This window comes from Staurois parvus, unplaced genomic scaffold (genome assembly GCF_062004578.1).
Source record: "Staurois parvus isolate SC_StPar_1 unplaced genomic scaffold, SC_StPar_1.0 ptg000289l, whole genome shotgun sequence".
Lineage (NCBI taxonomy): Eukaryota > Metazoa > Chordata > Amphibia > Anura > Ranidae > Staurois > Staurois parvus.
In genome coordinates, this window is record NW_028318085.1 from 84400 (window position 1) to 100098 (window position 15699).

The following is a 15699-nucleotide window of genomic DNA, read 5'->3' on the forward strand; positions in this document are numbered from 1 at the left end:
GCCTGATTTAGTGTTTGCTAGGGCAGGGGCAGCCAATCAACTGTCTCTGCCTGCACACAGATCCCACTGCCATCAAGGCCCTCACAAAGCAACAGAGCTGGAAGCCCAAGCCATCTATAAGTGGACCTAGCAGCTTCCTTAGGGCTCATTAACTGCATCAGATTGCATTGCTCGTAGTGGTTTCTGTTTACACAAATATGCTGTGATGGTGCGCACGCAAAACTATTTAGGACCTGGTGTATTTCTGTGCATCAAAGTGTGTTGCGAGGAGCTGTAAAGTGTTGCAACATGTCGCAACACATGGCGCAAAAAAAAAAATTTAAAAAGAGGATTAAAAAAAATCACACCGCAATGCACACTGTCTGTGTTCAGAGGCCCACACAGTGGCTGTGATGTGAGCAAGCCCTTAATGTAAAAATAGACCCAATAACTCAAATCTCATATCTCTTTAACGCGTTCCAGCACTTTTGAAAGTAACATTCAACATTTCTACATGTGCGACTTTTAATAAAATAATACCTGGTGGTCCTACCATGCAGGTCCTTGTTCAGGTACTTCCTGTTATAGGATGACAACAATTTGTCCGTCCCCCAAATGTGTCCCTGCATTGCCATCCTCATACATGGCTTCTAACAAAGACCGCAAGTGGCCGTTTTAGCATTATGCAGGCATGCATGGTCACGAGAGATCTTCCTTTAATTCCAGACTTGAAGATGCAAAAAGTAGTGAAAATTTTACCAAAAGATAAGCTTTAACCTATGGGTCAGAGGTAGTAAGAAAGTAAACTTACTTTCACATTTCATCCCTTGGTGAATGAGACCATATAATAGGGAACCGCAGTGGTCGCAGAAGGTTGGGCTGGAGTACGTGTGAATTTTGAACTTGTGTTTACTTCTCGGATCCTAGAGAAAGAGAAAAAGAAATTATTACAACCAAAATAGTAACAAATAGGTGACTAAATATATGTCGAAATATAGGAACCAGTTCGTCCTATTCAGAGCTTTTTTTCCTCAAAAAATAGGTGCAGGAACTCCCCCTTCTGAGTCACTTCTTGCCTGCCCCCTACCCACCTCCGAGCACATCACTTGGTTCCGCCCCCTACCCACCTCCGAGCACATCACTTGGTTCCGCCCCCTACCCACCTCCGAGCACATCACTTGGTTCCGCCCCCTACCCACCTCCGAGCACATCACTTGGTTCCGCCCCCTACCCACCACCGAGCACATCACTTGGTTCCGCCCCCTACCCACCTCCGAGCACATCACTTGGTTCCGCCCACTACCCACCTCCGAGCACATCACTTGGTTCCGCCCACTACCCACCTCCGAGCACATCACTTGGTTCCGCCCACTACCCACCTCCGAGCACATCACTTGGTTCCGCCCACTACCCACCTCCGAGCACATCACTTGGTTCCGCCCACTACCCACCTCCGAGCACATCACTTGGTTCCGCCCACTACCCACCTCCGAGACAGCTAATGTTACCAGATTTATCAAAACGTCCCGTGTGCAAGAGGGCTAAAACCAGTCCTATCAAAAAGGCACACATGCAACATTATTATTATACAGGATTTATATAGCGCCAACAGTTTGCTGTACAAAATGAAGGCAGACATGACAGTTACAATACAATTTGGTACAAGAGGAAACAGAGGACCCGGCTCGTTAGAGCTTACAATCTAGGAGGAAGGGTTGAGTGATACAAAAGGTAATAGCTGTGGGGGGGGTGAGCTGATGGAGGAAATAAATGGTGGTTTACTAGGAATTTATTGAATTCCCCAAACACTGCTGTCAAATCTCCCCTGCGGTTTGTGTCAACAGGTGGTCAACCATTGCCCCCATTTTCTCTCTCATTCTTGCTCTGAACAGTAGCACAATAACACAATACCCACTTGTCTGGTAAAACATAAAATATGTTATACCAAGTAAATAGATACCCAAGATTAAAATTGCTCAATCTCATGGAACAGAGCCAAACTACGGTACCTTAAAAATCTCCATAGGCGGAGATTTCTAAGCCTTTACAGATTACCAGTTTAGAGTTACACAGGAGGTCTGGTACTAGAAATATTTCTCTCGCTATACCGTTTGCGACAATACCTCACGTGTGGTGTGAATACATATGCTTGCGAGACCTACGTATTCATTAGCCTTTGCGCATAAGCACTGGGGAAAGGGGAGTGCTTTAAAAATGTTTTTATTTTATTTTTACACGCTCCTTTTTTAATCAACTTTATTGCTATCAGAAGGAATGCACAACATCCCTTGTGGTAGCATGGGCAATGACAGGTACTCTTCACTGAGAGGTCTCTTTACTGAGAGATCTCTCATCTGCCCTTGAAGTGATTCTAAAGGCGTTAAAAAAACAAAACAAAATGAACAACAAACACGTCTATACTTACCTGCTCTGTCTAGTTGTTTTGCGCAGAGCAGCCCAGATCCTCCTCTTCTCAGGTCCCCCGTTGCCGCTTCTAGCCCCTCCCTCCTGTCAGGAGCCCCCACAGCAAGCAGTTTGCTATGGGGGCACTCGAGCATGCTCACTCCCCAGTCACTGCTTCGTGTGTATATTCACACATGGAGGGGCGGCTTGGCCCCACCTCCTCTCTCTTTTCATTGGCTCACTGGCTGTGGCTCCCTGATTGTAAAGGCCTACATTATTTTTTTTTAAATAAGAAACATGCCTATACTTACCTGCTCTGTGTAGTGGTTTTGCACAGAGCAGCCCAGATTCTCCTCTTCTTGGGTCCCCCGCCAGCCCTCCTGGCCCCTCCCTCTTGGGTGCCCCCACAGCAAGAAGCTTGCTATGGGGGTACCTGAGCATGTGCACTCCCCAACCACTGCTCTGCGTGTCCGTTCACACACAGAGCCGTGGCTCAGCCCAGCCCCCTCTCTCTTCTCATTGGCTCACTCTGGCTGTGATTGACAGTAGTGGGAGCCAATGGCTCCCGCTGCTGTCTCAGCCAAATAGGAGAGGGAGTCCCTCCTGGGATAGCTGACACTTCAGTGCACATCGCTGGATTGAGAAGGGGTTTAGGTGAGTATGAAGGGGGGGGTGCTGCACAGAGAAGGTTTTTTTACCTTCATGCATAGAGGTAAAAAACCTTGAGCCTTTACAACCACTTTAAAAGCATCAGATCAAACCAAGATCTGTTTGCTCCAACGCTTTCACAGTCCAGTAACGGCCTGTTTACATCAGACAGAAACTGGAAGTGACAAAAATACGTTCCAGTCTTTGGTCATCTCTATGGTACGGGAGAGGCCCTGGAAGGCAGCGCATGGCTGCAAGGGGGTAGGGGACCCTTCAGTCACAGGTAAAAGCATCTGCAGCCATGGCCCTATTATACCCCTACAACCAGACGACCTACAGTATGGGTACATCTTTTTGAGGGAAGGGGTAAAAAAAAAAAAAAAAATAATCGCACTGCACCATGTTGCATTGGTGTTAATGGGCACCCTAGAGAATAATATGCTTTCCATTGTCATGCACTGCAGCATGCCGGCAGACATCGGAGAAATCGCTTTAGTGTGCCTTAGAATGTAACCTAAACCTAAGATTCTCAAACCTCTTTATTGATTTTGTGACTGATATCATATACTGTAGATGTTCTAGTCCCGGTATGACCTCACTTTGTACAGTGCGGAAAAGGAGACGGTGCTATATAATTCAATAAGCCGGCGAGGCACAGGTAAAAAGCATGGAAAGGTCACATTAACGTTTTTCTCCATCCCGTAGCATCAATTGCCAACCATCTGGCATAGACAGGAAAAAATGACACCATCTGCCAGGAGCCTGGCACCAGCACAGTCACTTAATGTAACAGATTCTCAATTACACAGGAGGGGAAGCGTCACAAAGTGCTCTGGATTGGCAATTAACCAGCTCTGTGCGCTTCCATCTATGGCAGCCAGGGCTTCATTATAGGGCTCTTTGAAGAGCTCTGATTGGAAGACATTTCAATTTCATTTCCATTTAGAGGAGAAGATGAGGTGACGGCAGTCCTTTCATTTTAGAATGAGGAAAAGATGCAGAAAATTGTTCCCCCAGATACGGAAATACGGGGGCCGATGGAGACGAGACGCTCCTGACCGCATTCTACATATGTCTATGACACAGAGCTAATCGAATATCTCAACTCTATGGGCCTTATAGACTTCACTCTCTAAAGAATGCATTCAAAGCATGAAACAGGAGCAGCAAGCCAAAAAGGGTCAAGAGTTTAAAATGCTTTAATGAGTCTTTAGTAACACCACATAAAACAGCCAACAGATTTCAGGGCCCATAAGTACACATTAACACCGCAAGAGTTGTCTTTTTCTCATCACTTATTTATCAGTAAGAGATGGGTAGCTGGAAAAACTCCTCAAGCAACAAGCTCATATCCTTGGGTTCTGTGGCTTTCCCTATTTTGAAAACTGTTTGTTAATGTTTCCGGTGTATTACCATTTCACAATTCAGTTACTTTCACTGCCTCCCACAACACTCCGCATTTGAGTGGTTTGGGCATTGGCCACAAAGCTGGATTGTCCAACACTTTCATCGGAGAGAAGATAAGCCTTTAATACTTCAACAGCAAAATCTCCCTGCCATACATCCTGGCTCTCTATCCTGTCCAACTGGGAGCTTTGGTTGGTCCTGCCCACCCATGTGTGCTCTAGATCCTTCTGTTACATTCTCTATAATAAAAAATGTGAAAATCCATAGAAAGTGGGAGCCCATCATAATGGACACAGTAGAGATCTCACCAACTTAACTCCAGAGAGATATAAGATACTGTTAGGTGGTTTATAGTTTGTGCCAAACTTCTTCCACTTGAGACTTATGGAGGCCATTGTGCAACTGGGATCCTTCAGTGCAGAAGAATGTTTTGTAGCCTTCCCCAGCTCTGTGCCTTGCAATAATCCTGAAGGCAGTTTCCTTTGACCTCATGGCTTTTGCTCTGGTACAGAATGCATTGTCAGCTGTGAGATCTTTTATAGAGATATGTGTGTGCCTTTCCAAATCAGGTCCAATCAATTTATTTTACCACAGGACGACTCCAATCAAGGTGTAGAAACATCTTAGCAATGCTCAGGAGAAATGGGAGGCACCTGAGCTAAATTTCAAGTTGTTGCAAAGGGCCTGAATACTTATGCCAATGTGATATTTCAGCTTTTACTTTTTCATACATTTGCAAGGATTTCTAAAATTCTCTTTTCACTTGGTCATTATGGGGTACCAAGTATAGATTAATGAGACAAAAATGAATTTAAACAACTGTAGTACCATGCTGCACCATAACAAAATTGAAAAAAAGTGATGGGGGTCCAAAAATTTAATGAATGCACCCAGGGGCGGACTGACCATTTGGAAACTCGAGCAATGCCTGAGGGTCCGGGGTCAGTAGGGGAGCCCATGAGATGCCCCTGGTGGCTTTGAGTTTGGGTAAGGACACAGGGGCCCCATGATCCCCTATTGCCCGGGGGCCCCATGAGTTGTCAGTCCGCCCCTGAATACACCATATTCCTAGCATCTACCAAAAAAACAAACATCTGAGTGACTTCAACTTTTGAGGGTAAAATTTGGGGGTTAGCTTATGTTTTAGGTTTTTCTAAAACGTGTCACTTGTTCTCAACCATCATCATTTTTCTAGAGGGATTAAAGGTCACTGATAAATGGAAAGTTGGCAGCCAAGTTATTCGGAGAATCGGGGAACACAGAAGTTGCAAAGCTGATTCATTCCATAACTTTTTTATTGGCAGGCCACTTAACTGGACAGTCGGAGTTCTAAAACCGTACCGTCAGAAGCAGGTGGGAGGATTGGGTTTCATGGTTTTTCATGGTAAATGGTTATAACAGATGAATTTCTTAAGAGACATACAGCAGCCATCATTCATAATACACAGACGATCAATCTAGAGCCTTTCCCTTATAGCACAGTGAAGCAGTCTGATTTATCATGGTCTTACATTATGCTGTGGGTTTCGTAACCGAACTCCAGGCAAAATGATGTAAGCTGCAGTGTCTAGAGTAAACATGTGATTTGTTCTATTCACGGTCTTAGAAGTGAGACAAATGACAGATTTCTGTCCAGTCAAAAGGCTTAGGCATAATCCATATGCTTTTGCCATACTGTAAATGCCACTCCACAGGATCAACCCAATAAATTTAAATGGTTTTATTTGAAAAGAATGAATTTAGGTGAACCTGTCAGTCATTTTAAATTTTTAAAGCTCATCATTTTTAAAATTTAAATCTACTCCAACCGCCAGATTCCAACTACATGACAAGCAAGGTCCCAGGCATTTTCCTTCTTGTCTGTAGTGCTCCACGTCACTTCCGTGAGGTATAGGTGCTGCCCACTGACTTTCACAAATGTCCAGCAAAGGATCCGCTCAGGTACCTAACAGGATCCTGAAACCTACCAGCAGGATATCATGGCGTGAGGAGCAGACAAGACCAGTTGAAAGAGCAAAGGAGAACACAGAAGAAATTCCGGCACTACCGGAAGAGGCACTGCAAGGAAACACAACCATGGATTGAGATTCAAATACAGACTGGGTGGGCCCTTTAATAACTGGAGATGAGATTCAAAGGTAAAATTCCTGCCTAACCCCCACCATTAACCTGTCAAGGTTGCTGTCTGTTTTCAAGCTTTCAGTCAAAGCAATATGCCACCCTCAGTTTCAATTATTCATCAGTTTCAAGTGCCCAAAAATGAGACAGAATTCAATAAAAAATGCTCTTGATAGGGACTGATGTTGTTTTCTATTGATGTCTAATGCACTTTTATTGTTAGGTCACTCAAACCTGGGAAAAATGGTCACGGTGGCTAATGGAAAGTTGCCAACAAAATTGCTAAATACATGACCAGCCTGGAAGTAGGCATTACAAAGATTCAAATTTAAGAACTTGAGTCATTACTAACAAAGTGAAACCAAGAATGCAGAGATCAAGTTTTGCGCATAATAAATGGAAATGACAGCCACCGTGGGCTGCTAGGCAGGACTGACTTTTTAAAAGTTTAAAGAGCTTAAACTAAAGCTTCAATTTGCAAAAGAGCTGTATTACAAAGAGGCAAGCAACTTTCTTGAAATTCTTGTTGCAACCTGAAGCTCCAGTTAGGCAATACTAAACATAAAATGTTGACTGAAGTCCATCTCCGAGCAATTTTTTTTTACCGTCTGCGGCATGTTTTACTTACCTACTAGTCCCTATTGGTTCCTTTTTGCTGATGTCATTCTGGACTCCAACCTATCCTTCCAGCCCCAAGTCCAATCATTAAACTCGTGCAGACTCCACCTCCGCAACATCACTAAAATCCACACGTTCCTAACCCCAGAAACCACTAAACAGCTCATCCACTCCCTCGTCATATCACGACTCGACTACTGCAACTCCCTCCTCACTGGCCTGCCTTGACACAGGCTATACCCACTTCAGTCGATCCTGAATGTGGCAGCCAGACACATCCACCTCACCAACCGCTTTGTTTCCGCCACCCCCCTCTGCCATTCCCTCCACTGGCTTCCAATTGCCCAATCGATCAAATTCAAAATCCTAACACTGACATACAAAGCTGTCCACCAGACTGCCCCGAACGACATCACTGACCTAATATCCAAGTACCACCCAACACGCACACTCCGCTCCTCACAAGACCTCCTTCTCTCTAGTTCCCTGGTCTCCTCCTCCCATGCCCGCCTCCAGGACTTCTCCAGGGTGTCACCCATCCTCTGGAACTCCCTGCCCCAACCCATCAGACTATCACCTACTCTCCTCTCCTTTAGGCGCACCCTGAAAACCCATCTCTTCAGGAAAGCCTACCCCACCCCCTGCTAATTTGCCGACCTCCTCCACTCTTCCACCACTCCATCCCCCACAGCTATCTCCTCCTGTGCCACCATCCCCTCCCTCCTAGATTGTAAGCTCGAAAGAGCAGGGCCCTCGAACCCCTCGTGTATTGCAATGTATTGTTACTGTACTGTCGCATGTTCTGTCTCCCATTGTAATGTACAGCGCTGAGCGAACTATCAGCGCTTTATAAATACTATATAATAATAATTGTGGGTCCCCACCAATGAACAGCCAAAGGTACATGTCACACAGACAGTAGTATGGACACTTCCTGTACTCAAAGGAAGAAAGAAGGACTCAGGACTGAAGAATCGGCTGACTGCAGATTTAGAATAATAAAGGGGGTTTTGTTTTTTTCCTTTAAATGCCACGGATTAGAAAGAGGGGGGTGGGGGTTTAAGAACAGCCCCGAGTTCGACTATAAGCTTGTGAATGCTAATCAATCCTTCCCCTAGAGAAAAGCAACCACTATCATCTCCTTTCTAGGGGGTACCTGTAAAGCGAACCTGTGATTTCAACACCTATAAGTATCCTTATGCCACTTGTGATCTTCTCAGTAGCACCCTGGGGAACCCTAATACGGGCTCCTTGTTTGGACTACAAATAGCTAGCTTGCACAAAGCTGGCCATTCCACTTGAGCTTCACTACTGGTCTTTGAGGCCTCAGCTCACAGCACTAGGCCAACAGCAAGGCTCAGGAAGTGGAATGAGGCCATCGTCTGCAACCCTGAAAGATAATCACTGTTCATGCAACAGAGGACCCCAAATAGAAAGGAATCTGTAGACTACTTCTGAAAATGACCGCTGCATGGAAGTCATGTCAATTCTCCTTTTAATGCTTTGTGTCACTGAGTGCCCCAAGTGTGTAGGTCAAGATGACTAAATACTGACTTCACTGGCTGCTTGCTTGCATCTTCAGAAGCAGGTCAGCAATGGCATAATACATATGTCTTTTGCAGCAGGGTTCCTTGCAGCCAGTTTGCCCATCTTTGCCTGATTTTCAACACTGACAGACAAGGCAAAACCCAATAAAAAGGTGCAACTATAAAATAATCCTACCTTCCTATTAGTTAATAAATACAAAGTTTCAACTTCAATGGAATCAGTCACAAAGGAAACTGTGGAAATGATGTATGCGGATGCCTAATAGAGACCTATCACTGGGGTTCTGGCAGCACACACAACCTTCACTCTGTACTCAGATGCTGGAAAATTAAATGCTTTCACCTGGAATGCACAAGAAAGGCTTAGCAGAATTGAATGGAGTAGCAATACGGACTGTAATGAGAAACTGGCGGATGAAGCGCATGGCCCAACTGAATTCCCGCATAGACAATTTAAAGGAAAGGGATAATGGTTTCTGATACTGTTGATTTATATGGTACCTTCATCTTGGTGGTGCTGCACACCAGTAACAGGTATAACAAGGTTGGTTTATGAAGATAATACCATACTTCAAATGTACCAGTGATGACTGCAAACAATTGTAGCAATGCATCACAACAATAGGGAAGAGAGCTTTCCCTGTACAAACCTGGATAAAAATGTTAAGTATAAAGATTATAAAACGATTTAATTTTAATTTGTTGTCTGCATGAAGTATATTCTGCCTGTGCCTGAGTGGGTTTACTCCAGCTCTCGAGCGCTGGTTCCTCGCTAGTAGGTTAACTGGTTTCAGTCCAAATTGGCCCGAGTATGAGCGTACAAATTGGTTATATACCTATGTCGTCACACTCTGCATGCCGATTCTCAAGATTGGAGAAATATGGAGGGTTGAGAAATGACCTGGAGTCCTAATGTCAGGAATGGACTCAGCACTGGTGGTGGGTCTCCCCTGCCGGGTGGGCTGCAGTACCAGGGCTGACCAGCGGGTGCTCTCAGCAGCCAGAAGCTCACTCCTGCAATCAGCCAACACCTGGGGCTGATTGCAGGAGGTGTATTTAAGGAATGGCCAGACCTGCAGTCAGGGCCTTGGTGTATGTTTCCCATGAGCCCCTGTACCTGGTATCCTGTGTTCCTGCCTATCTGCCTAGTTTCTGACCCTGCTTTGATCCTGACTTCTGCTGACCGTCTCCTGTTGAACCCCTGGCTTGCCTGACTATTCTCTGCCTGATCCTCCAGTACCTCACTGCCCGCACGTTGCTGACCTGGCCTGCCTGACTACGCCTGACGCTACACAGACGATCCATCCATCCCGCACGGATCCAGTCACTACTGTCCAAACCTGCCAGCCCCTTCACATCAGGCTTTCCCCCGGTACATACCCTCTGCGGACCCCTCTACCACAGTTGGGTGCACTCAGGGGCCGCGACCTGGTCTCAGTCCTGCGCCAAGTCCATCCCCACCATCAGGGGCTCTGGTAAAAAGGCAGACTAGGGCTTAGACTCCGCGCCCTGGGGAATCCTGTTCTGTGGGTCACTAGAGATCCCGCCGGGCGGTGCCTGACAGTACCTTACGGCCCGCCTGACCATTCCACCTCTCCAGCCCTGACTATGCCTGTGTTCCTGAAGCCTGCTACTTCCCTGTATCAGTCCACACATTTCTGGTCACACCGGGATCCCTGACACCTACCTTGTAGAAAAAATTCACCAAGAAAATTCTACGGTAAAAAGTAGGCTCTCAATCATTTCAGACATGGTGCCCAGACAGCTGACTAGAAGGATCGTTGAGAGTCGGATACAATTGATCAAGTATCACTCACGCAATTTATTGCATTACACCTTTATTTTAGGTCACATTCACACCAGCAATTTGGCATGACAGCATGTAGATGTGAGAAAATAAGCAGGGGGGGTCCACGCGATTAGCTGCGGGACACAGTCCCATTATTATTATTATTCAGGATTTATATAGCGCCAACAGTTTGCTCAGTGCTTTACAATATATCGGAGACAATACAGCAACAATACAGTTCTATACAAGAGGGTTAGGAGGGCCCTGCTCCTTGGAGCTTACAATCTAAGAGGGAGGGGCTAGTGGTACAAAAGGTAGTAACTGTGGGGGATGGACTGGTAGGAGAAGAAGATTCCACTATTAGCTGAGGGCAAGATAGGCTTCCCTGAAGAGATAGGTTTTCAGAGATCGCCTAAAAGTGAGCAGAGTAGGCGACAGTCTGATAAATTGGGGTAGAGAGTTCCAGAGGATGGGGGGAAGCTCTGGAGAAGTCCTGGAGATGAGCATGGGAGGAGGAGACAAGGGAATTAGAGAGCAGGAGGTCGTACGAGCAGCAGAGAGGACGGTTTGGGTGATATTTGGAGACAAGATTGGTGATGTAATTTGGGGCAGAGTTATAACATGGCTTTATATGTTATTGTTAATGTTTTGAATTTTATCCATTGGGCAATGGGAAGCCAATGGAGGGATTAGCAGAGAGGGATGGCAAATACAGAACGGTTAGTAAGGTGGATGGGAGGCTGACAGTTTCTGCAGTTAATTGCGGCTGCTCACATATTATCACTATGTGGCGATTACCTGCCGGCAATAACAGTACCCTTCCTTGAAAAAAACTAAAAAATGGTGGGGGGGCCCCACATATCTCTTGGCATATAGTGGGAGTGATGGTCAGCTGTTCAGCAATCTTTGGCCAAAGAGTGTAATATTCTCATGTAATTTTTCATATGACTCTTGCAGACTGTTTAAAAAGTAAACCAAAGCTGTGGATGACAGTTCCAGGGTATGCTCATTTAAGGGGAACCTGTACATTGCCCAAAACTTTAAATGAGCTCACCATCCACACCCCATGCACTGTCGGTAAAATAGAATGACTGATGGCACCTCTAGCTACCCTGTCCACCCTGCTTTCTGTGCAACCACATGATGTAGAAGTATCTGTTGAAATACTAACTTTTTATATTTCAATGATTTTTATTAATTTTAAACAGTATAAAACAAAAACAACGAAACACGCACCGATAAAAAAAGGGGCATAATAGAGAAAACAGTGCTCAAACTCCAACAAGGCAAAAGGTACGCCCACGCAGGGGCTAGCAATGGCACATAAGTTACAATAACATTAACGTAACTCTGACTATCACAACTAAAGACAGCTGTCCACTGTCACACCAAAATCAAACAGAAAAAAAAAACGAAAAAAAAAAAAACCACCAAAGAGCAGGGGTCCAAGAGCGCCAATACCGAACGCCAATGCCAAACACCATTACATCCCCATACTAGCCGGGGGGAGTGTGGGCAAGGCGTATTGCAACCATGGCTCCCATATTTTCAAAAATTTACGTTGGGAGTCGTTGCATATACTTGATCATCATAGTAGTCATACGATCCCGCACCCCCTGAAAAAGGACAAACAGACTCCTCCAGGCCTGAGCAATTGCTCTAGTGGCCGATAAAAACAAATAGGAAGCCAACTGCTGCTGACGAGCCAAGAGGCCCAGTATGGGGCAATGAAGCAAAGCATACCGAGCATCCCAGCATATGGAGAGATGGAACAAAGTGAAAAGGAGGCCAAACACACAAGACCAAAAATGAACCAACCTCGGGCATGACCACCAGATATGCAATACATCGCCACAAAGGCCACAACCCCGAAAACATCGATCACTACAGGCAGGGTTAGCCTGGGCCAGACGAGCCGGAACCCAATACCAATGAAACAATACCTTATAGGCAGCCTCCAGCGTGGTCGTATTAAATGAGCATTTAGCTATGAGTGACCAGGCCCTATTCCAGTCCTCCGGATCCACAGCCACTCCCAGGTCGCGCTCCCACTGAACAACATATGAAAGAAGTATGCGACGAGCGTCTGTTCAGAGCTGCATAAAGAAAGGAGATAAGGCCCGGGGCGCCCGGACGCTGCTGGCAAAGCTGTTCAAAGGCAGATTTCTGGTATGGGAAAGCAGAAGTGCCCAGCAGCGAGAGCAGCCAGTGCCGCAATTGAAGATATCGAAAAAATTCTGCTGGGGGAATATCCCGGGACTCCCGAAGAAAATTCCAGGTGGGGAAGGACCCAAATACTAACTTTTTGAAAGGTTTAGGGTTACCCTGAAGAAGTCACATGTCTTGTGATGAAACATGTTGGGTGGAGCCTAGTGATGTCACTTCCGGTCACGTCCAAACGGGCACGAGTGATGTGAAGAACCATTTTGATTGATGGCTGTGATATGCTTTTGATTTGTTACTTTTGTGGAACACATCCATTTTGACATCATTTATCCATTGTGGAGAGGGACAAGTGGAGCTATCCCTGTATGCTGTGGATGGGGCCAGTGATTGATGCCTGGGGTCTTTTCCTGTGTGCTGTCATTAAGCCAGTGGAGTTCCTTTCCTGTGCCCACACGTTCACCGCAGAGTTCTTGGATAGGATTCTATGCGCAATTCTATTGCGCTTCTGGTGAGTGCATTCATACAGCAATCCCTTATCACAGTCACGTGCACGGATATTTCATGGAATACTTTGGACTTTGCTCAGTGTATCAGCATATTAATTTTTTTGGGACTATTCACTATTAAATATTCCAGCCACTATTTATCTCGTCAAGATCTGACGAAACCCCTTATATTCAGTGGTCACTCTAGCGCTAAACCATTTTGCGCTTCACCTTTACATATTGTCACTTATATTATTTATAGCACTGCATTATTTATTTATTTGAAGCACACCCCACCCAACTGACAGTGAACTACCTTGACAACAGGTCATTCACACACCAAGCAATGTCACAACATAATACCTAATCACCCCCATTAGGAAGCACAGCTTTTTCAGTGCAGCTAATGAAGGAAGGTTTACATACAGATACCATTTACAACATCAGAAGGGTTGGGTCTAGCCTGTCCGATCTGGTGGAGCAGTTAAATAAAAAAAAAAAAAAAAATTTGGGATGGGGGTGTGTGCTGGGAGAGTGCAAACTGTCAATACAAAAAGGAGCACCACACCAAAATCAGGTAAGAGTCCAAGATCATTTTAACGCAGTTCAAGGGCAACACCACTCCCTCTTCAACAGGGCTCCACACAGGATGGACATGGATTGAGAAAATAGCGACTGCACAGATCTCTCTCATAATTGGTATTAAACTTTCCACATGAACAACCTGACAGCAGTCGCTCCATCCAAGTTTTCCTGCGTCGAGCCCTGATGAAGAGGGAATGCCCCCGAAACATGTTGGCTGCTTTTGCATGACTTTTCTGCCAACAATTAAAATGATCTTGCACTTGTTTCGGTCTGGCACTCCTTTCTGTATTTCTAATGGTATGAGCTACTGTTGGGTGCCCATAGGGGAAGCCTTGTTGTGTAGGAGTTTCCTTGCCAGATGTATTGAGCTTGTTCTTTCATCTGGCTACACTTGCTAATGTAATAGTTCCCAGTGCACTATGCTGTCCTGGAACACTGCGTGCGAGTCACTGACCATACAGTGAGAGAGGCAGGGAACCAGTACTCCGTGTTCACTCAGTGCAATTCTGCACCCCAAGCCTTGACCCTGAAGAAATTAAGATCTGGGGGGGGGGGGTCACTCCAGCACCACCCTAGACCCAGCCTTGATAATCATGGTACCTACCATACAGGGAAAGCTGTTTTTGTCCATATCATTTGGCTACAAGCTTTACACGGAGATAGACAAATGGATAATGACAGTACCTCTGTATATAAAATATGGGCAGTAATGTGGGACAGTAGCAGTCGATATGGATGCGTCAAGACAGCCCTGCTGTGTTTTATTGTCTCCTCTGCCAGATTGTTACCGCTTTAGACATTCCCGAAGAATGCTGCAACCTGCTGTCAAGATTAACCACTCTAATCCTTTTAAATTTATCCCAGCAGAGATCAGTGGTACTCTGGCGGATATCAGGGCTGTTTAGCTTTTGTTACTAATCATACAGGTCAGCTCATGGGAGCCTTTGACTCCCGCACGTTAATTAAACATTTTCTCTAAGCCTTTGATAGGCTGGTACTAATCTACACCTCTGTGGGGTGCCCAACAAACTGCTTTACTCTATGGGGATATACATGGACTCAACCAATTATACTGGCCCTTGTTTATGACAGTCTGAAAGAATAGTTGTCTGCGTTGGTTTAAAGTGAATCTATGGCCAAGCTATGTGAAATCAATTGCTGTATTCTTAAGAAGCAATACACGAGCCTTATAACAAGCACTCACTGAAGTATGTAGTTGCAGGCACTGGGGAGAAATACATCATCAAATTATACAACAAAAGCACTTTTACTTTGTTTTTCTAAGGCTAAAGCTGGCCATAAACGTACATATATTCTTCGAACATTCAGTGAATGGATGAATGTCATCTGAAAATTGTCTTTTGCTTTTAACATCCGAGTTTAAAATGAATGTAATTTCTGAATGATAACCACATACAGCGGCCAAAAATTTGTTTGATCAAGAAAACATTTCCTTCCCGTCCCTTCGAATTTTCCCATCACTGGGGTTGAAAACAAACATCGATTTGACCTCACTAACGATTAGCCACTTGACATCTGCGACGACTGACATCTGCGGGACAGATAGGGCGGCGGCGCGCCTCGCGCACGCCCCCTATTTGTTTACAAAACACACGTTTTAAAACGTGGTTTTGCCTGCGAGTGCCGCTGTATATGTACAGTGGCTGGGCAGCATGTAGTTAGAAAAAGCAAACGAATATTCTTGAAACTAAAATCTATATGTGTAGTTTAAGGCAGGCCATACACAAAGCAAATTTCTTTCCTGCAACCATGCGCTGCACTCGAATGCCATCCGACCTGTTCTGCCAGATGGATGGGAAACAGATCCCCATTGATCTGTTTTAAGAGCATAGGATCAGATGTAGTTGGGTGTAAACAGATACATGTCCATATACACCCACCACTACATAGAGGAGACTGGAGGGTCCAAAAGGATCTGCCTGTAAAATGGGTA

At 45.3% G+C, this 15699-nt stretch overlaps 1 protein-coding gene across 1 annotated transcript in view; it reads right to left on the reverse strand.

The window, feature by feature from the left end:
- Positions 1 to 15699, reverse strand: part of PRKCB (protein kinase C beta) — a 348363-nt gene that overhangs the window by 82277 nt on the left and 250387 nt on the right. Inside the window, exon 4 of the mRNA XM_089682410.1 lies at positions 791 to 902. Coding sequence (XP_089538536.1) covers positions 791 to 902 — 112 coding nt within the window. The remainder of the gene's footprint in view (positions 1 to 790; positions 903 to 15699) is intronic.